Here is a 25,398-nt window from a genome sequence, read left to right on the forward strand (position 1 = left end):
ACTGGGTGAACTTTTTTTACTTTGGAAAGTTCCAAGGTGTCTTGACTGTCCCCGGTGGTGGTTAGTGGTATTGCACTTTAGGTTTTTGTGCACTTAATTATGGATCAGGTGTGACACCCTATAAAGGTGTGCTAGGGGTGTGCAATCACGGCCTGTGATATTGTGAGATTGTGTTCACTCTGAGTTTGAGAGCCTGGTGGAAGGATGGAGCTGGAGAGGAGTCCTGCGCAGCTTAGCCAGGGGGGACGTGTTTCAGCTATGGTGTCTGGACGAAGGGCTGGCATGGCGTGGTGGGGTCGCAGTGATGGTGTCGGCGGGAAGTGTCTGCATGGACTGGTGGAGTGGCGACTATGGAGAGTGGCACTCACCATGTGGGACTTGGCTGCTGAGCTGGACTCAAGCATGCTTGACTTCGTGTCAGAAGCTGAACTCATCCTTGGGACTCTGTTTCTAAGCAGCAGCAACTGGTGGTGGACTCTGCTCCGAGGCTGCACTATGGTGAAGGATCCTGTTATGGTGATGGATCCGGGTGGAGGAGAAGATGCACGCAGGTGGAGGGCTCTGTTGCAGGAGCATAAGCACAGAGCATAAAGCTAAGTGGTGTCCCCCTGTATTGTTTCTTTCCTCATGTGTGTTGTTAGTGCAGTGGTGGGATTAGTTTCCGCACCGCCCAATTCCCTAGTGAGGGTTTAGGGTCAGGGCGAGCAAGGGCTTTGAGGTACGCGTGCGGCGCCCGGTGCGAAACCGGCATAGGGAATGTTAGGAGTGCAGGGACACTGGCTCAGGGGAGCTTAGGTGGTCTCCATCTCCCCATTCCCTATCGCAGGGCCCACCATTGTAAATTTTACCCAGGTTCCCCCTTTATTATTTGATTATTGTATAACGTGTAATACCTAAATTCGCCAGGTGGAGGCGGCGTATCCACCTGCACGTTTTATTATTTAAATGCGCCCCACTGGAGGCGGTGTTTCCAGGGTCACGTGTGTTATGGGTTCGCCTTGCGGTAACATCTGCGCCCAGACACACAGTGACCATGACAGCAACCCATCGGCAAACACCTATCGAGGTAAAATTCCCCGTTCCAAAAACAACCCAACAGCGGGATGCTTTCCGCATGAACCGGCGATAAACAAAAAGCGGATTCAATGTCTGTCTTTGCTAACAGAGCACCTGAACCATAACGTCGCACCCAATGCACCGCCGTAACAAAAGAGGTATACTCCACCGAACACAACTCTTTATCAATGCCATCATTGACTGACAAACCCTTTGGGTATTATAAATGCTGAATCAAGCGAAACTTGTTCGGCTCCTTCTTTGGCGCTACCCCCAAAGGGGAAACAATCAAACCCGCTACTGGTGCCGTGGGGAACAGACCAGCGATCCTGCCCAATTCCACTTCCTTTTTTAACTTCGCATCCACCACCTCCGCATGAATCGTTGCTGACCGCAAGTTTTTAACAGAGAAAGGAACCGTGGCCAGGAGGTGGAATCCTGAAACTTTCAACAAAGCCATTCCAAATAACCTTGGCCTCCGCCCGAGCCGGGTACCTACTTAGAAAGGGGGCCATCTCTTGAATTCTCACCGGACTCTCCCCCTTGACTGGCACCCACTTGTGGCTTACCCTTCCCTTTTTTAAAACATTTTGAAGCCCCGTGCGAGCTACCATTGCAGTGGGAGCACACGTGCTTGAATTTGCAGCTGTTCCCGTACTTACACTGCCCATCATTAAATTGCCAGCACGTTCCCGACTTTTCCTTTCCTCCCTGGGTCGTCTGACCACCACTTCCGTGTCCTGTTTGCTGACTGCCACTGCCCCCGCTCCCGTGAAAGGACTGCCCATACCTCACTGGAGCCATCACCTTCAGCCACAACCCGATATCCTTCTGATCCCATTTTATCTCCGGCCGTACCGCCTTCCTCTGTCTAAACTGCTCATCGTAATGCAGCCATGCCTGCCCCCCATAAATACGGTGCGCCTCCCCAATAGCGTCTAGATAACAAAACAGGCCAGAACAATTATCCGGAGACTTTTCACCTATGACACTTGCCAAAATAGCGAATGCCTGCATCCAGTTTACAAATGTCTGCGGTATCAGCCACCACCTCCTCTTTTCCTCTTCCTCTTTCTTACTGTCATCCTTCTTCCCCTTATCTAGGTTGAACTTTTCCAACGGAAGGAGGGAGAATATCTCAACATATTCATCCCGCCAGATCTTTTCCTTCACTTCTTTCTTTAAATGGGCCCCCAAAGGCCCCTCAAAGCATACATAAACCTCTCCCTTAGCCCTATCATCCAGTTTTATCCTATCTCCCTTGTCCGTTTCGGTCTGCACCGAGACAGATACCCCCGCCTATGCTCCTCCGTCGCATTCGACCGAGCGCGGAGCCTCACCTTCTGACTGAGTGCTGGACCTGCGACCCGCTAACCATGCCCCCGCCGCAGATGGGGCTGCCTCACCAATCACCCCCCCTCCAGTCTCCTCAATATTTTTGACATATTGTCTAAAATATCCCTCAGCCCGGGCACTTCAACCCCGCTAGGCTCACTACGCCCCCTCTGTTCCCTACCTTCCCCCAGGCTAACCCCAACCTCCCGCAATACAGCCCCTACGGGGGACATACAACACATGGATCCATACTCACATACGGTAGCTGCGCGGGTGCTGTGTCCCCGCCAGCCGAATATCCCGAGTCCCGACATCCTCCGTGATGCTGACGTCCGCTCCGCTGCTCACGGCCCGCGCCCCTGGCCTCCTCGTCACCAGGGGGACCTGAGCGCGTGACTCCAGCTGATCCATTGAACTCCCGCCCGAGCGGGACCTACGTGGATTCCGTGACCCGGACCGGCCTGTCCAATGAACCCTCCTGCCGGCTGCCAGACAGCCGCTCCTGGCTGCCCGCCGCTCTCTCTGTCCAGCTTGCAGTACTGGGGCCAGGTAGGACATCATCAAACTGGCCCCCCCCCGTCCTCTGCGCCGCTCAGCCCGGCGCCCCGTCTGTCAAGCACCTCGGAGCAGGCCGCATCCCCCGAAGCACCTGCCGTAGCCTCTGCTGCCACCGTCGTCGCCCGCTCCCTCTGCCCGCCCCGCCATTGTGGCGCAGGCCTGCCGCGACCTGCTCCTGTGAGCCGGCGTGGAGCCGCCGCACCCTGCGATACTTCGGCTCCTGCCCTTCCGGTCTGGCCTGTTGTTCCAGTGCGGCTCCCGCTCTCCTTCTGCTTGCGCCCGCGGGCCGGCTGGGCGGATTCCTGCCGGGACGGGCGCTGGGGGGAGAAGGTACCCAGGTGTCTGCGCCGCCCACAGGATCCCTGGAGGGGCTCCGCAGCCGTCGCCTGCTGCGCGCTGTCACCTCCGGTGACAATCTTTCTGGGGGGCCGCGTCCTTCTTCCACGCTGGCTGGTTCCCGGTGGATCGGCCGCCCTGAGGAGGGAGGACAGTTGTGTCTGAAGCCATCCTCCTCTCCTGGACCGTGCCACGTCCTGGAGCCGGGACAACAGCTCTTCAACAGTCTCCATCTTCTTCTCTGCTCTGTAAGGTGGGTCTTCGCTCCTCTGCTTGCAGCTCCCGAGTGAGGCTTTCCCCCACTTTCTCCCCACTGCCCAGGCTGCCCCCACCCCGCACTCCTCCCCTAGCCCCTGTCCCAGCCATTCATGTCCTTCGAGCCAAAGCAAGTTTAAAAACTTGCCCGCCCACTGCAGTCATGGGGGGCTTCCTCCAGGCTGTGCCCTCCCCAGCCCCCTCCTGGATTTCTAGTGTGTACAGGAACCAGCAGGGTCAGTTGCAGTTTTTAGATTTACGTATTATCCCAAGTCAGTTGCTACACTAGCATAACAATTTTTCTGTGGGAATTTTGGCCATTTATCCAGAAGAGTATTTGTGAGATCAGATATTGATATTGGAGAAGAGGCTGGGCTCCCAGTTTCAATTCTAGTTAATTCTAAAGGTGTTGGATGAGGTTAAGGACCGGGCATTGTGCAGCCGGTCATGTTCTTTCACCAAATTCCCCCGCAAAAAATGTCATTTTGGACCTTGTTCTATGCAGTGCTGCACAGTCATGGTGAACAGGAAAGGACCTTCTCCAAACTGTTCCCATAAAGTAGGAAGCTACCATTGTCCAAAATATCTTGCATGCTCAAGCATTAAGCTTTTTCTTCACTTCAAATAAGGGACTGAGGTCAACCTCCAATGAGCAACCCCATAGTATTATCCCACCTCCACCAAACTTTACCGCTGGCACAATGCAGTCAGGCGGGTAATGTTCCCAATAATTGTCAGATGAAAAATCTAAGAATAAAGCACAATAAGTATCCCTATTATTGTTTGTTAATATAGGCAGAGCCCCACAGCTTTGCATAATGCAAAGCTTGCTTTTATATTATTAGGACAATAATCCCTTCCATCCTTCTCCCCCCCAAAAAAAAATTCCAAAATCAGTGAATTGTCTTGCATAAAATGGGCTCATATTCATTTAAATTGGTTACACTTTATTTCCCATGTAGAGATGCTGTAGGTGAAGTGTGCGGGTGTGACAGCAGTTTATTTTATAAATAAAAGACTTATACAGCATTTCCCCATGATAATCTAGTGATGGGGAGGAGGGTACGTTAGCTAGGGTAGTCTTTGACAACTTTTAGGTCATCCTCCTCTTGTCATTGAAGGGGTTGTCCACCTTTGGGGGCATTTTTTTTTTTTTACTTAAATGCTTGCAATTGGGGCTAAAAATCATTTCCATTAAACTTTTATAGCCTTTGTGTTGCAGTGTCTATTACAGGCTGCAGAATTAATTAATTGAGAATCCATCAGTCAGCCCTCTGACTGTCCAATGGAGAATTTGTTTTAGCCACAAATAAGTTAAAAAAAAAAAAAATATCCCCAAAGGGACAACCCCATTAAACTTTACCAGGCACCTTAATCACCATTGCAGTAATACATGTATGGTTGGCTTCAATCTATGCATGTTGGCGAGCAGTAGCACCCTCACACAGTGTGACTCCTACCACTGAGAACTTTTCCAAGTAGGCACATAGGACGTTAGGCCGCCTCTCGTGTACTCATGCTTCTGTTAGGCCTGGTGTTGTACTGTCCATATCAGAAGAAGAAAAGTGTGAGTACAGGTAAAGGAAAATGGCCAATGACTGTTCTATTGGATTGTGTCCATCATAGTTGTCATTTTGCTATGACCCAAAAAGAAAAATAGTTCAAGGGTGAATCCTGTGGATTTTTAATTCTCTAACTGTGCTTCTGAGCAACGTGTACCGGATGTCATTAGTGGCCGCCAGCATTGTTGTAAGTGCACCAGTTTCTCCGTGCTTATTCAGGACGTCGGGTGGATCACTATTGTATCTCCGTACATGAGACAAAATGTGAGATAAAATTCACTATCTTGTAAATGACGAAATTGTTTTTTTCCATTCTTACAGATCTGTACTTGACAGTACTGAACTCCCAGGTATTTGATTATTTTTAGGACTTAATTTTTCATTGTTGCATTCCAAAAGCCAAGAGCCATAACGTTTTCTTTTTCAGGTGTCAGACCAGGGGTTTTTTGAGGCACAAGTTATGATTTTCATTGGTGATATTTTGGAATACATAAGAATTTTTGATTATAAATATATATTTAAACATTCTTTAATATTGTTTTTTTTTTTTTTTGTCCCAGTAAAAGATTTGAACAAGAAATATTCTGATTATTTCTATCACGCACTGTATTACTTCTGCATTGCAATTCATTATAGCAGGGCCCAATAGGCTTCAGTATATGAAAACCTTAAAGCCATTTTTAGACCCCTGCTGCCATAGCACGCTGTCAGCACCCTGCAATCGAGTCAGGTGGGTGACCAATAGGGTTACCGACAGGTGTAAACCATTAATTGCAACATTAAAAGCTCCCCTGATCTATTAGACAGCCTAATATTTCTTACACTGTCTTCTCCTCTTGTCTTGAAAAAACTTGTACGTATCCGATTAAAACCCCTTCAGTGACCACCAAAAAAACATTGGCCGTCACTAAGACGTTGAAAGTGGAAAAAAAAATGTGTGTGTATGTGTATATATGTATGTATGTGTGTGTGTATATATATATATATATATATATATATATGTATAATATAATTTTTTTTTTATACAATACATATTCTTCAAATTAGCATTGTGTGTGTCTGCTTTCACTGTTTTAACACCAAAAATGCAAATCTGCCCTTCTGACACACCGTAGGGTATGCACCCATGATGTCTTTTTCAGGTGTTCCGCTCCATAACCCACCTGTAAATGAACCTAATAAACATTAAAAAAAAATTAACATATGCAAGGCCATGTAAAAAAAAAAGCAACTTTCGGTGCAAATGGCTATCTTTTTGTCTTTTTAAGCTTCCTTTAACTGCTTTAGGGTTGCAAGCACAAGACATGATTAAAATTGACCTTACTATTCTTCAGGCCTTTTCCAATCACTTACAATAGTAAAAAAAAAAAACACCACTGGTGTAGATGTCGCAAAAAAAAAAAAACGTTAGGACAACAGACATGGGTGTGTCCTGAAATGTTTTCCTCCAGTTATACTCTGCTGGTGTGTGGAAATCTAAAAAAACGCTGTGTGCCCATACCCTCACTGGGACATCTGATAGAAGCCCAGTAAAGAGGTCAACTAATGATTGTATACTGTTCCACTGTCCAGATAAATTTGTCATCCAAGCAGTTTAGACCTTGTTCAGATGACCTTTTTTCTGTCACTGTGACCATACGCTGACAGTACATGGCCCAATTGTATACTATAGGCAAGTATAGATGAGTAATTTTCCAAACTGTTTATTCCTGCCTTCCTTATGCCGGTTTCACATTGCATTTCTAACCCCATTCCTGATTCCATCCAGGCTTGTGTCTGAATTCCCAAAAAACGAGATTCAAATGTGCCCCCAATAGAGCCATTGACATCAATTGGACAAACTGGGTCCCAAACATTAAACGTTAGACTGCTTGATCTTCTTCCCGGTGGTGTCTGATCTTCAGTAGTAGTGTAGTAGACCACAATGCAAGTCCTTGATGGAGTCAATCGGGGAGAGAAAAGCGATGTGATTCCCATCAGCAGGTCTTGGTGTATCAGCAGTAGACACATTCATCTGAATAAGAAAAGGCTATGAGGAAGCGCCATAGATTGTGAAAAAATGAGAAATTAATGGGATCTGGTAAAAAAAAAACAAACTTTTCCTCCTTTGGTCTCTTGAGTGCCACTTAAAGGAAGAGTAGCCAAACCTGTGAACTGTTAATTTATAAGGCAAATACTTCCTTGTTTTCTTCTCAACAGACCGACACACGTAGTGATGTCACCACAGGTAAGAACACAAAGGATTAGAATAAGCCCATCATTTTGCATTGTCCACATTCACAACTCTGTTGCCACAAATTTTTTAATTCTTGTTCGGTATGCACAATCACTGACATCAGATTGAGATTATTATGGAAAAATAACGAGAAATAGACCAGTTTACCCAGCTCTGGCAACCAATTTATGATGACTGAAGTGGTAACTGTTGTTGATAATGCTACATCCCATCTGATTTTGTACGTCATTTTTTGAGTGTCCACAATAAGTGTCCTACATGGCAGCAATAGGACAAAGTCATCGCCACGTAGATGTCATCTAAATGTCTTCCATAAGTTATAAGAAAAATTGTACTTGACTCCCCTTAAGTGCCAAATACCGTGACCCAATCGGCACCACCCATGGTGCTTTTGGCAACTGTCAATCCCAAGACACCCTGGATACTGGGCTTCATAACTGCCAATCAATGTGTTCTCAGAAGTGCAGGCAAAAGCCCCTATAGTCCTCATGTAATGACCCAAAAGTGGCAGACACAGTTCTCCTTTAAATGTCTTCCACAATGTCTCAAGTGTTATAATGCCCTCCAGAAGCAGAGCTTCACCTACAGGAGATTCAGTGAGGTAAGTATGACAAATGGTTTGTTTGTTTTTTCTTTTCTTTATAAAATGAATTAGAGGGAGATTGCAAGTGATGGGGGGACTGCAAATGATGAAGTGGGTGGCGGGAGGGGGACTTCACATGATGAAGTGAGTGAGGGAGGTGGACTGCAAATGATTTTATGTAGAGACGGGTCCTGACTGTAAGAAGTGATGGCGGTCTGTGATGGATGAAGAAGAAAAGATAAAGGACTTCAACTAGAGACGTCACTGGTAAGTCACTATATACTGTTTACTATATACAGAGCTCCTGTGTATAATGTCTCTGGGGATCACTGTATTACGTGAACACTGACACTATACTTTATACAGAGGTCCTATATATAATATCACTGGTGATCACTGTATTACCTGTACACTGTATACAGAGCTCCTGTATATAATGTCACTGGTGATCACTTTATTTCCTGTACACTGACAGTATATACAGAGCTACTGTGTATAATGGCACTTAGTATTGTTTTTTTTTAATTAATTATCAGTATTGTAGTATTCGGACACTATATGATGGTAGTATGTGGTCTGGTCATGGTGTGGCGGTATTTGTTCCATTTATGTTGTATTATTTTTCGGTTACTATGTGATGGTAATAGGTGGTTTGGTCATGGTGTTGACGGTATTGGTCCCTTGTATGTGGTATTATTCGGTCACTGTGATTTTAATATGTAGTCTGGTCAAGGTGTGGCGGTATTTGTTCCTTGTATGTGGTAGTAATCGGTCACTATGTGGTCTGGTCTTGGTGTGATGGTATTGGTCCCTTGCATGTGGTATTATTGGTCACTTTAAAAAATGTATGTGACTCCTTCCCTTAAAGAAAAATAAATAAAAATATGCCTAAAAAAGTATTGGATATTTTAAGAAATGTTTAATAGGTTAGAGTAGAGTAGGACCCTGGCAATAGAGCCTACCTTATCGTTGTGGTGGCTTAAAAAATATTTTGGACAAAGCAAAAGCTGCTGGCTATGTATATGAACTGGTGTTGTAGGGGAACTGTTAATGTATGATTGGTGAGGACGTGGTGCAGAAGAGGAGTTTTTCCAAAAGTGGACGGTGCAGGGTTCCAGGGATGGAGGCGGAGCAGGGGAGGAGCTTCGGCGGAGTCTCAAGGGGTCCGAAAATTTTGCCAGTATGAGGCCCTGAAATTCCTAGTGGCAGCCCTGTCAATCAGCTCCCTTAGAATTTCCAAACTTGGAAGGGCTTTGAATCTTGAGGACAGATATGAGAATATTCTAAAATTTTGTGCACTGAAAGTTTTGATATCTCTATGATTCATTTATGATTTTATTTGTAAACCCAAGAATAAAAATGATAGCTATATCTGTAATACGTGCCAACGTAACTGCTGAATATCTTGGAAGAAATAGCAGTGAGACTGCATGAAACATCCTTGAGTCAAGGTGCAGCACAAGAGAAGTCCAGTAGGCACGAGTTGGGAGTAGCCACCTCTTATGACACAGCTACTTACAGAGACGCCAGCACTGCCCTGGTAATGGATCAGAGATGCAGCTTGACCTGTAAAACTATAATATTTAGCGATAGCCCTCAAGGGCAGGGTCCTCTCTCCTCCTGTACTAGTCACGACTTGTATTGTTTAACATTATTGTACTTGTTTTTATTATGTATGCCCCTTTTCACAGGTAAAACGCCATGGAATAAATCGCGCTATAATAATAAATAATAATAATAATAGTTTTACATTTTTTTCCCTGTGTTATTATAAAGAGGCCATAGCTCTAAAAGACAAATTATTGATTTCCTGCAGGGGGTGAAGGGAAGCACAATCAGCGGCCAGAGGTGAGTAGGTAGATTATTATGATGATGTACTTTCGTATATATATATATATATATATATATATATATATATATATATATAAGATTTGGAGAGACCCCAAACTGAAAGTGGAAACAAGTCAAAATGAAAATCAAAACAAGACAAAATTAAAGTGGAGACAAGTCAAAATGATGCTCAGTATTGTGTGTGACCTCAACGTGCCTGTATTACCTCCCTACAATGCCTGGGCATGCTCCTGATGAGGTTGCGGATGTTCTCCTGAGGTTGAGGACAGAAGAGCGCTAAGGCGAGTGATTGGCTACAACAGTCATATGTTGTAAACGTGACGTCACTGCTGCAGATCTCAGTGAAGAGGCGGCACTGGAGCAGTTCACTTGGAATTGAGCAACAATGAGATGCAGTACCATGTATGGAGCTGTGGGTAACCACCGAGGGTCTCTTCCATCCTCTGTTTACTGGGAGTAATTGGTGTAGGACCCTCAAAGATCTAATTGTTAGGCGTCAGGTTCCTATCGCTGCACAGCAGGAATCCCGAGCCTTGCATTCGGCAGTCTTCCATTCCTCTCCAGCCGCAGAGGAGGCTGCTCAGCAGACTTGTCGATCCCGGCGCTCTGCTCAGACCAGCTCTGTAGGTTTAGTTGCTGCTGCCATCTCTGGTCCAGCTATAACAACGCATGCTGGTCAGCAGCGAGCTACTCCAGGGACCAAGTCCTCCTTTCGGTCCACTGAGCATGCCCGTGGGATGATCTCTCATTGGAGATCGGAGGTCACATGGTCAGGTCCTTCTCCAGCTCGGATTGGACCATCAGGAAGGTCCCGTAAGGACGCGGCTATGCAAGGTTCACATGGCCGCTCGGCCATGCGCTAATATAGAGAAAGATTTAGACCATGTGGAGTAGATGTATGCATGTATGAATGTCTCTGGTGAATGACTCATGAAACCCCTACCCTTGGTATGCATGTGTTGTGTAGCCTAGCCTGCTAGCGCCCAGGCTGAGGTCCAGGTAGAGGCAGAGTCAGAGACTGGCATCAGCATCCACTGGTGGGTTTGTCTGCACGCCACTGTGCACATAGTCTGCGCTCCATTGTGGTCAGTGTTCATTAGAGACATCCGCAGGTGTGACGCCGCACGCTCAGTAGGTCTAGAGGGACTCAGACCTCATGTCATTGGTGCTGAGTTCTGTGACCACATACTGAGCGCTCTCTTGCAGAGTGCTGTGTGTCTTAACAGGCTCTGGCATTTATGTTCTACAGTACTGTGGCTTTGTGACGTAACAGAGTCCGCTCCTGTTCCCACCGGGTGACGTTAACCTGCGTGTGACCTTTTGTATACCGCTACATCCATCCGCCATTACTAAGCAGCAGTTTACCACCTCTGCACGGTGGACCCCGGGCTGCAAACGCACCTTACTATTATTTTATTATTTGGTGCGTTCCGCCAGCCCTAACATATTAGCGCCAGGGTCTGGCTAGTAATGGTGGACGAACAGCGACTGCAGCAGTACATCCAGCAGCTGGAGAGCAGATTGGCGGCTCTTGAGCGCACAACCTCAGCCGTGGATATTACTGCAGTAGCTGTTCAGGCCACTAGCCTGGCGGCAACTAGGTTGTCCACTGCCACCCCTGTTCCGACATCCCGCCTCCCGCTGCCAGATAAATTTTCTGATGATTCTAAGTCTTGTAGAGGATTTGTGAGCCAGCGTGCTATACACCTGGAGCTCCTGGCTGCACGTTTTCCCTCAGAGCGGGCTAAGGTGGGGTTCATAATATCCCTCCTGTCGGACAGAGCGTTGGAGTGGGCCATGCCACTCTGGGAGCGCAACGATCATGTGGTACAGAGTGCTCCGCGGTTCCTGAGCACTCTGAGGCAGGTCTTTTTGGGACCCCAGGTTGCTCATGATACGGCACTCCAATTGCTGGCTTCGACACAAAGCTCGTCCATGGTCAGTCACTTTGCCATCCACTTCCAGACTCTAGCGTCCGAGCTGGAGTGGCCGGATAAAGCTCTCATCCCGGTATTTTGGAGAGGGTTGGCTGACCATGTGAAGGATGCTCTGGCCACTAGGGAGATTCCCGCCACACTGGAGGAATTAATTACAGTTTCTACCCGCATCGACCTCCGCTTTCACGAGCGAAGGTTGAAGCGTGCCCAGTGTAGGCAGAGGTTTCAGCTGGCACCCACCTTCGCCAAACCTCTGGAACCTCCGGTCCAGGCGTCCGAGCCACATGAGGCCATGGAGACGCCTCGAGCGGGATCCAAGTCCCGGACCGCTCGTGCACGCATGGTCTGTCATGTCTGCCTCCAGATGTCCTCGGCGACTGGGAGAGCATCCGCATTTGGTGTCCTTGGGAGCTGGTTCGCTAAATGCCATGGCACCTTCTTCCAAGCTGACCTGTAAAGGGACAATTTCTATTGGTCCATCCACCCATGTCATAGAGCTTTGCGTAGATTCTGGGGCGGAGGACAGCTTTATGTCTTCTGTCTTCGCCCGATGGCACGCAATTCCTCTTGTTATGCTTGCCAAGCCGGTGACCATACGGGTGATAAATGGATCGACACTACCATCGCAGATAACCCATCAGACCATCCCTTTTACTTTATCCATGTCTCCTTCCCATCAGGAGATCATCTCCCTGCTAGTCATTCCCGAAGGAATTGATGAGGTCCTCTTAGGGATGCCATGGCTACGGTATCATTCCCCTCATATAGAGTGGTCCTCAGGGAGAATTCTGGGATGGAGTAAATCCTGTGTTGGTAGATGTCAAAGGGAGTGTGTTCAGGTTGCTACTACTGAGGTACCCGCAGATCTCTCCTCCCTCCCCAAACACTATTGGCCCTATGCAGTTGTGTTCTCCAAGAAGGCGGCGGAGACCCTTCCGCCTCATCGCCCCTAAGACTGTCTTATCGACCTCTTGCCTGGTGCTGAGCCTCCTCAGGGTCGAGTTTATCCACTCTCTCTCCCGGGGACGGAGGCAATGTCTCAGTACATCAGGGAGAATCTGGCAAGAGGCTTTATTAGGAAGTCAGTGTCACCTGCAGGGACCAGGTTTTTCTTTGTGCAGAAGAAGAACAGAGAACTACGTCCCTGGATAGATTACAGGGGTCTTAACACCATCACCGTTAAGAACAAGCACCCTTTGCCCCTGATATTGGAGCTTTTTGATAGGTTGCGGGGAGCTAGGGTCTTTACCAACCTAGACCTGCGGGGTGCTTACAACCTGATTCGCATCTGTGAGGGGGACGAGTGGAAAACAGCATCTTAACACCAGGGATGGGCACTATGAATATCTGGTGATGCCCTTTGGGCTCTGTAATGCTCCGGCCATCTTCCAAGACTTTGTGAATGACATCTTCCGGGATATGCTGACCACCTCGGTTGTAGTCTATCTGGATGATATCCTCATCTACTCACCAGATATAGACTCCCAGCGGAGAGATGTTTGCAAAGTCTTCGACCTCCTACGGGCAAACTCACTATTTGCCAAGTTGGAGAAGTGTGTGTTTGGGCTGGAGTCCTTGCCATTCCTGGGCTGTATCATCTCCGCCCAGGGATTGGCCATGGATCCTGCCAAGCTACAGGCGGTTATGGATTGGCAGGAACCTCATTCCCTCAAGGCGGTGCAGTGCTTTATGGGATTTATTAACTATTACTGCCAATTCATTCCCCACTTCTCAACCTTGGTAGCTCCCTTGGTGACCCTCACCAAGAAGGGAGCAAATCCTAAATTGTGGTCAGAGGAGGTCTCCAAGGCCTTCCTATCTATTAAGCCTCATTTTGCCAGCACTCCCATTTTACATCGCCCCGATGTAGATAAACCGTTTATTTTAGAGGTGGATGCCTCGTCCGTCGGTGCTGGAGCGGTCCTGTTCCAGAAGGACGCTCAAGGTCGGAAGCACCCTTGCTTCTTCTTTTCTAAGACCTTCTCACCGGCGGAGAGGAACTATTCCATTGGGGACAGGGAGTTGCTTGCCATGAAATTGGCCTTTTCTGAATGGGGACATCTGGAGGGGGCCCGTTACCCCTTCCAAGTCTACACTGACCACAAAAATTTAGTGTATTTACAAACCGCCCAGCGGCTAAATTCTCGCCAAGCCAGATGGTCCCTGTTCTTCTCCCAGTTCCATTTCACCCTACATTTTCTTTAAGGTGAGAAGAATGTCCGGGCCGATGCGCTCTCTCGCTCCGTGGTGTCAGTGGAGGAGGATCCTCGAGTAATTGTACCAACTGAGAGCCTGAGGACAGTGGCCCCGGGCAAGACTTATGTCCCTGCCCGTTTGCGTCCGGAGGTCCTCTCTTGGGCTCACGCGTCCAGGGTGGGTGGACACTTTGGTATTAAGTGGACAGTTGAGCTTTTGGCGAGGACGTACTGGTGGCTGTATGTGGCCCGTGACGTTAGAGACTATATTCAGGCGTGCGTCTACTGCGCCAAGAATAAGTCTTCCCGGCAACAACCCGCTGCGTTACTTTATCCCTTACCAGTGGCGGACAGGCCCTGGGAGATGGTTGGCATGGACTTTGTGGTGGGTCTACCCAAGTCCAGTGGCAGCACAATTATTTGGGTCATCACCGACCATTTTTCTAAAATGGTGCACTTGGTGCCTCTCTCTCAGCTACCTTCCGCACGGGGCCTAGCAGTGTTGTTCATTAAACATGTTTACGGTTACACAGCATGCCAGACAAGATTGTCTGTGACCGGGTCCCCAGTTTGCATCTCGGTTCTGGAGAGAGCTCTGTCGCTTGCTCAGTATTGAGCTGAATCTCTCCTCGGCCTATCATCTCGAGACGAACGGGTTGGTAGAGAGGGCCAACCAGACCCTGGTCACATATCTCCGATATTTTGTCTCAGCCAGGCAGGATGACTGGGCATCCTTGCTGCCGTGGGCAGAGTTCGCCTTGAACAACACTGTGGCCGATTCCACCGGCCAGACCCCATTCCTCCTTAACTACGGCCAACATCCTTGTGTCCCGGTACCCATGCCCGTGTCATCCACTGACTCTAGGGTGGCAAACTGGGCGGTGGAGGCACGTGATATTTGGGACCGCACCCAGGATGCTATTCGGGCCTCTAAGGAGAGAATGAGGGCCTCCGCAGACACACACCGGCGTCCTGCACCAACCTTTTCCCCTGGAGACTTAGTGTGACTCTCGTAACATCAGGCTGTGAGTTGACTCCACTAAGTTCGCTCCTCGCTACATTGATCCCTTTAAGGTCCACGAGTAGATCAGCTCTGTGGTTTATCGGCTGGCCCTTCCACCACACTTGGCTATCTCTGACACCTTCCACGTGTCCCTTCTTAAGCCGGTCCACATGTCTCGGTTCTCTGTGTCCTCTGCCGGAATATCAGACCTGTCCTCAGACGAGTTTGAGGTTAATGCCATCGGGGATGCAGGGTGGTACGTGGAAAAAAGTTTTATTTGGTGGACTGGAAGGGTCATGGTCCAGAAGCTCGGACCTGGGAGCCAGTGGAGAACATCCGCGCTCCGCTTCTCATTTGAGCGTAGCGAGGCTCAGAGGGGAGGGGGCCCTAGGAGGGGGGGTAATGTTAGGCGTCGGGTTCCTGTCGCTGCACAGCAGGAATCTCGAGCCTTGCAGTCTCCCATTCCTCTCCGGCCACAGAGGAGGCTACTCAGCAGACTCGTCGATCTAGGCGTTCTGCTCAGACCGGCTCTGTAGGTTTGGTTGCTGCTGCCACCTATGGTCCAGCTATAGCAACGCATGCTGGTCAGCAGCGAGCTACTCCAGGGACTAAGTCCTCCTTTCGGTCCACTGAGCATGTCCATGGGATGATCTCTCATTGGAGATCGGAGGTCACATGGTCAGGTCCTTCTCCAGCTCGGATTGGACCATCAGGAAGGTCCCGGAAGGACGCGGCTATACAAGGTTCACATGGCCGCTCGGCCATGCGCTAATATAGAGAAAGATTTAAACCATGTGGAGTAGGTGTTGTATGCATGTATGAATGTCTCTGGTGAATGACTCATTATGAAACCCCTACCTATGGTACGCATGTGTTGTGTAGCCTAGCCTGCTAGCGCCCAGGCTGAGGTCCAGGTAGAGGCAGAGTCAGAGACTGGCATCAGCATCCACCGGTGGCTTTGTCTGTACTCCACGGTGCACATAGTTGCACTCCATTGTGGTCAGTGTTCATTAGAGGCGTTCGCAGGTGCGACGCCGCATGCTCAGTAGGTCTAGAGAGACTCAGACCGTGTGTCATTAGGGCTGAGCTCTGTGACTGTTTACTGAGCGCTCTCTTGCCGAGTGCTGTGTGTCTTAACAGGCTCTGGCATTTATGTTCCGCAGTACTGCATTACTAAGCAGCAGTTTACCACCTCTGCAAGGTGGACCCCAGGCTGCGAACGCACCTTACTATTATTTTATTATTTGATGCGTTCCGCCAGCCCTAACACTAATATTAAAAGGAATCTGTCAGTAGGATCAACCCTCCTAAGCCGTCTATATGGGCATGTAGGTCATAGGAATCTGAATAAAATGATACCTTGATATCTGCAATCCAATGTCTTATTCCAGAAAAATACATGTTTTTCTTATATGTAAATGAGCTGTTAAGTTCTATAGGCTGGACATAGATCTCCCGCAGAATCTGCCTCCAGAGCTCATTTTAAATGAAAGGAGGTGTTAGTGTGAGATCTATGTCCAGCCCATAGATCTTAACAAATAATTTACATATTAAAAACAAAATGGGGGATTTCTCAGGAATAAGACATCGGATTGCAGATATTAAGATATATTTTTATTCAGCTTCCTATGACCTGCAAGCTCATACTTAGCCTCAGGAGGATTAATCCTACTTACAGACACTCTTTTAATGAGGCTGTCTTCAGCCTGGAAAAATGGCGAAACCCTGCAACTGGTCGGACTTTAACGCTGTGTAATGCACACATCGTTAGGATTTTGCTCCATTTGCCGGTTCCTGTGGTCGTCATGTGACTGAATTCTGCAATTTGCATAGTTACGGTCATGTGCCAACTTCAGTCTCCGTCGAACCTGTCAATAGGACATTGAACATAGCTGCCGGGCTTGTCAAAATTTCCTTTTATAAGTTATTGTAAAGACAGGCCAACGAGAGCTTAAAAAAAAGTATAGAAGCCTGTTTCTTGTCCATGTCTCAGTGAGTCTCTGTACTATTAAGTAATGCTGTGCTGCATTGTAACACAGGATCTGGGTTTGATGGGCCAACCTTGGTACGCGGGTGAGATGGAGCGGAGAGAAGCAGAGAGAGCACTTCGCAGAATTAATAAGGTACAGATTACCAGCTAAGGGCTTACATAGAGATTATTGTAAGCAAGCTGTGAGATGAAGACTACCGTATTAGCCCAGGCTCGTCCTCTATCTCCACCATTCCCCATACATGGCTACCCGTTTCACAATTACCTGGAGCATATATGAGATTGTCAGATTTAGGGTTATATCACCCAATTAAGATATTGTGTCACCTGTAGCAAGGTATGTTTGTTATTGCCTCCGCCCATGTTACCTTAAAGGGTATCCAGCTTTAAAAAAAAAAAAAGTTATTTTATTGTGTGTAAAAGGGAAAATCTGAAATGTACTAATACTAATATACTTAAAGTCTAAAGGGGAACATTTTTCCTTGCAGAGAGTGCCAAGCCAGCGTAAGGAGACTTATAAGCCATGCAATACTCCTCTGGGAATTTAAATAAGCAAATAGCCTCTTCAGAAGGAAGAGGACTTGATTTCTGGAACCACCTATTGCATATAAATCCTCTCACCTACCCAAATCAGATTTCCTGCTTTGCTCTGATGAGTGGCATTTACCCCGCAATACATATCTGTAAATAGTGTGTCTGGTTTGGCTTATCCTAAGTAATGCATCAATGCTCGTGAAAGAGTAGATATTGAATTTTAGGATTGCCACATCAATTAGGTGTTGACAGAGATCAATTCCCCTTCGGAAGAGGATATTTGCATAGCATACTTGAATTAAAAAACTTCCATTGTATCTGGCTATTTTACCCCCGATTCTGGCAGCTTCACTTCAATTGCAATCATAGACGGAGGTCTGCTGAAGACCCCCGTGCCTGTCAATTCAGAGCGTTCTTGAAACCCAGCCTGTGGCCGAGCTTCAAAAAAGATTGCGACTGTTAAGGCCTCTTTCACACATGCGTCTGTCACCATCAGTCAAAATCCACCTTTTTGCAAAAAAAACGAATCCGCCATTCTTCTTGGCGGATCAGTTTTTTCCCATTGACTTGCATTATCGGCGGATCTTGACGGATGGTCATCCGTTGGATCCGTTTTTTTTACGGATCCGCCAAAATTTTGGCGTCCGCAGACATGACAGGACTGACACTGCAACGTTTTTTTGCTGGCCGGATCCGCATTTGTACACTGCGCATGCCTGGAAGAATTGCCTCTGGTGCCTCTGGCGGAAATTTAACCTACATGCCAGGTCTGGCGGCTGATAAAAATTCTCTCTCTCTAAACCCCCCCCCCGGGCACGGGTTCCTTTAAATTTCTATACAGGAAAGATGTATATCTTTGTATCGTGTTAGCCAGTAGATAGAAAAGTATTCAGGATTGAGAGTCCTCAGTAGTTGATACCTTTTTAATGGCGAACTGAAAAGATGGTAACACATTGCAAGCTTTCGAGACTACTCAGGTCTCTTCATCAGGCAAGACTAATACAAAATCTGAAGTCACATATTTATGCACAATACAGCCTAGAAAAAATGCAATAGATAAGACAAGTGACGTGAAGCAGAACTATCAATATGGGAGAGGGAGAAACATAAATATAAACATTGGACCAGTTCATAGATAAGGAGTCCGGATGTTTTATGGTCCTCTGATTGGGGTCTAGTACTGTGTTGTGATGCCCCCACAAGGTTTTAAAAGGAAATTCCTTAATTGATGTAAAAAGACATAAATCCATGCAACACATTCATTCCAGCACTGAGAGTGTCAAAGGTCGTCATAAATTTGTACTCCCAATCAGAGGACCATAAAACATCCGGACTCCTTATTTATGAACTGGTCCAAAGTTTATATTTATGTTTCTCCTTCTCCCATATTGATAGTTCTGCTTCACGTCACTTGTCTTATCTATTGCATTATTTCTGTGCTGTATTGTGCATAAATATGTGATTTCAGATTTTGTATTAGTCTAGCCTGATGAAGAGACCTGAGTAGTCTCGAAAGCTTGCAATGTGTTACCATCTTTTCAGTTAGCCATTAAAAGGTATCAACTACTGAGGACTCTCAATCCTGAATATTTTTAAATTTCTATTAATCCTCTATATGTCCACCAATAATGTAGAATGGCACTTCCCTACCAACATGCAATAACCAATGGCGGCAGTATATAAACTGACACCAAAAGAAGAGAACCATAAATGTTGACAAAAAATGTAATTTATTAAACTATTAAAAATACATAAAATGGCTACTGTGATTTCTTACAAATAAACATATACCCCTAGGGGGCAGCATCAGCTGCTGCTCAAAGAAAAAATTTCTTAATAGTATTGAGGTATTATACTTTGTGTTATGAAAAAATAAATATAGCCCAAAGGCATAAATTCTACATAAACACAATTTCCTAAGCACACATATTATTGATTAATTACAAAGGGAACATATAAGGAAATAAGTGCACCTTCAGAGTGTGACACAAAGGAATCCCATTGAACTGAGCCACAAAGGCATACTTTTTAAATTACCATTGCGTCCCGAATCTCTGGTTAAACAAGTCCCAAGTAATATACCAATACCAATCCCCTAATTATCAACTTGTCCACAAGGGTGTACTTACTAAGGAATAAGCAGATTGAGTGCCGCTTGCGATGCTGTCCCCGCGCCCCGACACGCGTTTCACCCGCTTGCTTCTTCCGGGGGCGAAACGCAAGAAGCAAGCGGGCGAAACGCGCGTCGGGGCGAGGAGACAGCATCACAAGCGGCACTCATTCTGCTTATTCCTTACTAAGTACACCCTTGTGGACAAGTTGATAATTAGGGGATTGGTATATTACTGGGACTTGTGTAACCAGAGATTCGGGACGCAATGGTAATTTAAAAAGTATGCCTTTGTGGCTCAGTTCAATGGGATTACTTTGTGTCACACTCTGAAGGTGCACTTATTTCCTTATATGTTCCCTTTGTAATTAATCAATAATATGTGTGCTTAGGAAATTGTGTTTATGTAGAATTTATGCCTTTCATAACACAAGTATAATACCTCAATACTATTATGACATTTTTCCTTTGAGCTGCAGTCGATGCTGCCCCCTAGGGGTATATGTTTATTTGTAAGAAATAACAGTAGCCATTTTATGTATTTTTAATAGTTTAATAAATTACATTTTTTGTCAACATTTATGGTTCTCTTCTTTTGGTGTCAGTTTATATACTGCCACCATTGGTTTCTCCTTTAAATTTCTGCCTTCCCCGGATCCGTCAAAGAAACGGTCCGGTAGCACTCGTTGCTTTCAAAACAGTTGCAGATCCGTGTCCCGCCATTTTCGCGGATTGAAACTGATGAAAAAGACAAAAGACGTATGTGTGACACAGGCCTAATATATGCAGCGATGCTGTGGCATCACTGTATATAGCACAAGTGATCAAAGGATCGCAGCTTCAAATCCCCTAAGGGGGCTAACAAGAATAGTGAAAAGTAAAAAAAAAAAAAAAATGTTTAAAAATAAATGAAAAAAAAATCAAATCACCACCCTTTTCGTCCATTATAAATAAAAATATGCATATGTGGTATTGCCGCATTCAGGAGAGTCCTATCTATGTAAAAAAAAATAATTAACTCGATAGGTAAACAACTTAAAAAAAAGCCAAATTTTTTTGGTCTCTTAAATACAACAAACAATACTGTAACAAGTGATCAAAACTTCATATGTACCAAAATGGTATCAATAAAAACGTCGTCTTGCCCCGCAAAAAATAAGCCATCATACAGCTCCATTGACCGAAAAATTAGAAAATGGCGACACCATCCCAAAAGTTTTTCTTTAAAACTTCTGACTTTTTCACCACTAAAATAATAAAAAACAAAACGGGACATATTATTTGGTATTGCCGTAATTGTACTTATGAGGGAAATCATATTGCGATGTAATTTTTATCACAAAATGTACATCATAAAAACAATTCCTACAAAACTGTCAATTGTGTTTTGTTTTTTTCACAATTTCACTGCACTTGAATTTTTTTCCGCATTTTCCAGAACACTATGTGGTAAAATGAATAGTGTAATGCAAAAGTACAACTTGTCCCACAAAAAACTAGCTCTCATATACAGTGGCATGTTAAAGTTTGGGCACCCCTTGCAAAAATTACTGTTGTTGTAGATGAAATGATCTTAAAAAGCCTAAAGTTAAAGATGACACATTTCCGTTGTATTTTAGACTTAAACAATAAATTATATATATATATATATATATATATATATATATATATATATAAATATATAATGACAAAATGGAAAATGGTCCGATGCTATCGTTTTGACACCCTTAGAGATTTGTGTGCTCAGATACCTCACTAGGGTTTGGGACCTTAATTAGCCTGTTAGCGTTATGTTCACTATCATCAATAGGAAAGGCGAAAGATCAGGTGATGCAAATTTCCCAGCTTGTATAAAAACTCAGCCTCCTCTTACCTTGTACCAAAAAAACAGCAGCCATGGGTTTTTCTAAGCAGCTGCTTAGCACTCTGAAAATGAACATGATAGACGCCCACAAAACAAAGGAAGGCTATAAGAAGATAGCAAAGCATTTTCATGTTGCCCTTTCCTCAGTCTGAAATGTAATTTAAGAAATGGCAGTTATCAGGCACAACGGAGGTCAAGATAAAGTCTGGAAGACCAAGCAAAATTTCAGTGAGAGCTGCTCATAGGATTGCTAGAGAGACAAATCGGAACCCCCGCTAGACTGCAAAACACCTTCAAAAAGATTTGGCAGACTCTGGAGTTGTCCTACATAGTTCTACTATTCAGAGCACCAGCACAATTGTGGCCTTCATAGAAGAGTCATCAAAAGAAAACCTCTCCTGCATTCTCGTCATAAAATTCAGCATCAGAAGTATGCGAAAGAACATCTAAACAAGCCTGATGCATTTTGGAAAGGACAGATCAGGGACAAGATCATAGAACTGCACAAAGCTGGAATGGGCTACAAAACCATAAATAAGACGCTGGGTGAGAAGGAGACAACTGTTGGTGCAATAGTAAGTAAATAGAAGAAATACAAAATGACTGTCAATCGACATCGATCTGGGTACCATGCAAAATCTCACCTCGTGGGGTGTCCTTGATCTTGAGAAAGGTGAGAGATCAACCTACAACTACTTGGGGAGAACTTGTTAATGATCTCAAGGCAGCCGGGACCACAGTCACCAAGAAAACCATTGGTAACACATTACGACGTAAAGGTTTAAAATCCTGCTATGCCCGCAAGGTCCCCCTGCTCAAGAAGACACATGTGCACGCCGTCTGAAGTTTCCCAATGAACACCTGTATGATTCTGTGAGTAATTGGGAGAAGGTTCTGTGATCAGATGAGCCAAAAATTGAGGTCTTTGGCATAAACTCAATTCACCGCGTTTGGAGGAAAAGAAATGCTGCTTATGACCCAAAGAACACTGTCCCCACTGTCAAGCATGGAGGTGGAAACCTTATGTTTTGGGGGTGTTTCTCTGCTAAGGGCACAGTAATACTTCACTGCATCAATGGGGGAATGGATGGAGCCATGTACAGTAAAATCCTGAGTGACAACCTCCTTCCTTCTGCCAGAACATTAAAAATGGGTCATGGCTAGGTCTTCCAGCAAGAACAAAACAAAAAAACATACAGCCATGGCAACAAAGGAGTGGCTCAGAAAGAAGCACATTAAGATCACGTAGTGGCCTAGCCAGTCTCCAGATCTTAATCCCATAGAAAATTTATGGAGGGAGGTGACACTCCGAGTTGCCAAGCGACAGCCTCAAAATCTTAATGATTTCGAGATGATCTGCAAAGAGGAGTGGACCAAAATTCCTCCTGACATGTGTGCAAACCTCATCAACTACAAAAAACGTCTGACTGCTGTGCTTGCCAACAAGGGTTGTGCCACCAAGTATTAAGTCTTGTTTGCCAGAGGGATCAAATACTTATTTCTCACTGCAAAATGTAAATTTATATAATTTATACAATGTGATTTTCTGAATTTTATTTTTGATATTCTATCTCTCAATGTTAAAATTAACCTACCCTTAAAATTATAGACTGTTCATGTCTTTATCAGTGGGCAAACTTACAAAATCAGCAAGGGATCAAATACTTATTTGCCCCACTGTACATACATAGGCTTTCACAAACTTCTAATATTTATTGAATTTGTCTATACGAACCATTTACAATATATAAACCTATGGATAGATTCGATTTCATCATTCACCAGAATATCATGCCATGTTTCCATTCCGATCTTTCCTGACACCCTGCTGTCTTTCTATCACACAGGACGGCTGCTTTTTGGTTCGCCTCAGCTCTTCACAAAACCAGACCCAGCTCTATACCCTGGCCGTTCTCTTCCACGACCACATTTACAACATTCCCATACGAGCCGTGGGCAACGATGGGTTTTCACTGGGGAAGGAGGGCAAACGGTATGAGGAGGTAAGTAGCCTGGGTACCTTTTGGGGGGTCATTTCCTCTTGATACTTTATTATATATAAAAAAAAGAAAAATGCGGCTTATAACTTTTAAGTGGAAACTAAATCTGAAGATCTGCTAATGTCATGCACATGGGTCTTAGATTTGGAGAAATGCAGATTAAAGCATTGAGAGTAGTTATTTCTCATGTTGCCTACAATGAAGAATAGCAATGCCTCAGTGATGCCTAGAGTGAAGCTTGGTGGTGGCTCGGTGATGCTTACAGTAAAGCATGGTGGTGGCTTGGTGATGCCTACAGTGAGGCATGGCTGCGACTCTATAATACCTAGAGTATAACGTTGCAGGGCGCTCAGTGATGCCTACAGTGAGGAATGGCAGTGATTTGGTGGCTCCTACAATGGAGCATGGCGGTGGATCGTCAATGCCTACAGTGACACCTAGAGTGAAGCATTGTGGAGGCTCAGTGATGCCTACAGTGAGGCATGGTGGTGATTTGGTGATGCCTACAGTGGGGTATGGCGGTGGATCGTCAATGCCTACAGTGAAGATGGCGGTGGAGTGGTGATGCCTACAGGGAAGATGGTGGTGGATCGGTGATGCATATTGTAAAGCATGGCGGTGGCTCAGTGATACTTATAGTGTAGCGTGGTGGTGACTAGGTTTTGCTTAGAATGAACCATAGCTGTTGCTTGGTGATGCCTACAGTGAAGCATGGCAGGTGCTCTGCAATTCTTTGGGGTTGCTTTGCTTCCTCTGGCACTGGAAACCTGCAGCGTGTGGTGGACAAGATTCATTAATAATATATTAGTTAATGGTAGGAGAAAATGTTATGGCATCTGTCAGGCAGGTGTAACTTTGGCATCATTGGACCTTCCAACATGACAGTGATCCCAAGCATACCACAAAGCCCACCGGGGCTTGGTTTCAGAAGTCTTGGAAGATTCTGGAGTAGCTATCAAAGTTGAGTGACTTTAACCCTACAGAAAATCTTTGGTAGGATTTGATGGAGCAGATGGCAGATTAGTGACCTGGAGGCCATTGCTTATGAGGAATGAGCTAAGATTTCTCAGAAAAGCTGCCAGAAGCTGGTGCCTGGCTATTTATCATGTTTACAGCAGGTCATAACAGCTCTAAGTATTAAAGACGCCTCTCGTGAACCTAGTGAATAATTCTGAGATTGCAGCAGTCGGTAAAAGTGGCACTTTGTGGTGAATTTGGAGAAACCACGTTATATTGCTTGTCGTGAGCTATTTACATCGTTCTTGTTTTGATTAGTTTATTGCAAAGAGCAGAAAGTTTGTACATTTTGCTAATTATCCTAAATTTATAAATGGGGGTTGAATAATTTTTATTGAAACTGTAGATGGTTGGCCATCCCTTCTGAGATGGGGCTGCTTGGCCATATTTAGTTATCCGGGAAAATGCTGAAAACAGAGAACAATAGATTTGATTTACTTACACAGCACTTTTAGAATGTAGGTGTAGTTATGATTGCGTACCATAGGTCATCTTTATTGCTGCAGTGCGATGGGTCCACAATGTCCCTGCCAGGTAGCATGGCGGTACATTGCTAAATAATGCTTCGTTGTGCAATCAGCTTCAACTTAGAAAACATCCTGAGCTGGCATTATGGATTCTGTTTGTTTTTTTTTACCTCTCCCCCTCCACCCTTTTACATTTCATAACACGCGAATCTCCAGGCCTGAAGGCTTTTGCGTCAGCTGTACTATGTGTACATGGAATTTACTAGTATCTGTATGTGTGATACGGCTATATAACACCTCTTATATCACAAGTCGTTATGTAACTGATCACAGGGGATACATAACCAATGCATAGTCAATGCACATATCTGATTTAGAAAATTTTGGAATCCATTGTCCAAAATCCTTCCAAAACTATATAATCTATAAATATAATATCCCGCGGTCCTTTCGAGGTGCAATAATAACGTCCTCAATGTGTCCTGTATTCAGAGGTCATGGTTAGCTGG

At 45.4% G+C, this 25,398-nt stretch overlaps 1 protein-coding gene across 5 annotated transcripts in view; it reads left to right on the forward strand.

The window, feature by feature from the left end:
- SH2D6 (SH2 domain containing 6) overlaps nucleotides 1-25,398 on the forward strand; it is a 143,011-nt gene that overhangs the window by 85,471 nt on the left and 32,142 nt on the right. For all 5 annotated transcript variants that reach the window (XM_073588561.1, XM_073588562.1, XM_073588563.1 and 2 more), the window contains 5 exons: nucleotides 5,424-5,452; nucleotides 7,302-7,329; nucleotides 9,738-9,769; nucleotides 16,947-17,030; nucleotides 23,253-23,408. In XM_073588561.1, the coding sequence (XP_073444662.1) occupies nucleotides 5,424-5,452; nucleotides 7,302-7,329; nucleotides 9,738-9,769; nucleotides 16,947-17,030; nucleotides 23,253-23,408 (329 nt within the window). The remainder of the gene's footprint in view (nucleotides 1-5,423; nucleotides 5,453-7,301; nucleotides 7,330-9,737; nucleotides 9,770-16,946; nucleotides 17,031-23,252; nucleotides 23,409-25,398) is intronic.

This window comes from Dendrobates tinctorius, unplaced genomic scaffold, assembly GCF_039654945.1.
Source record: "Dendrobates tinctorius isolate UK_male_01 unplaced genomic scaffold, ASM3965494v1 ptg000104l, whole genome shotgun sequence".
Taxonomy (NCBI): domain Eukaryota; kingdom Metazoa; phylum Chordata; class Amphibia; order Anura; family Dendrobatidae; genus Dendrobates; species Dendrobates tinctorius.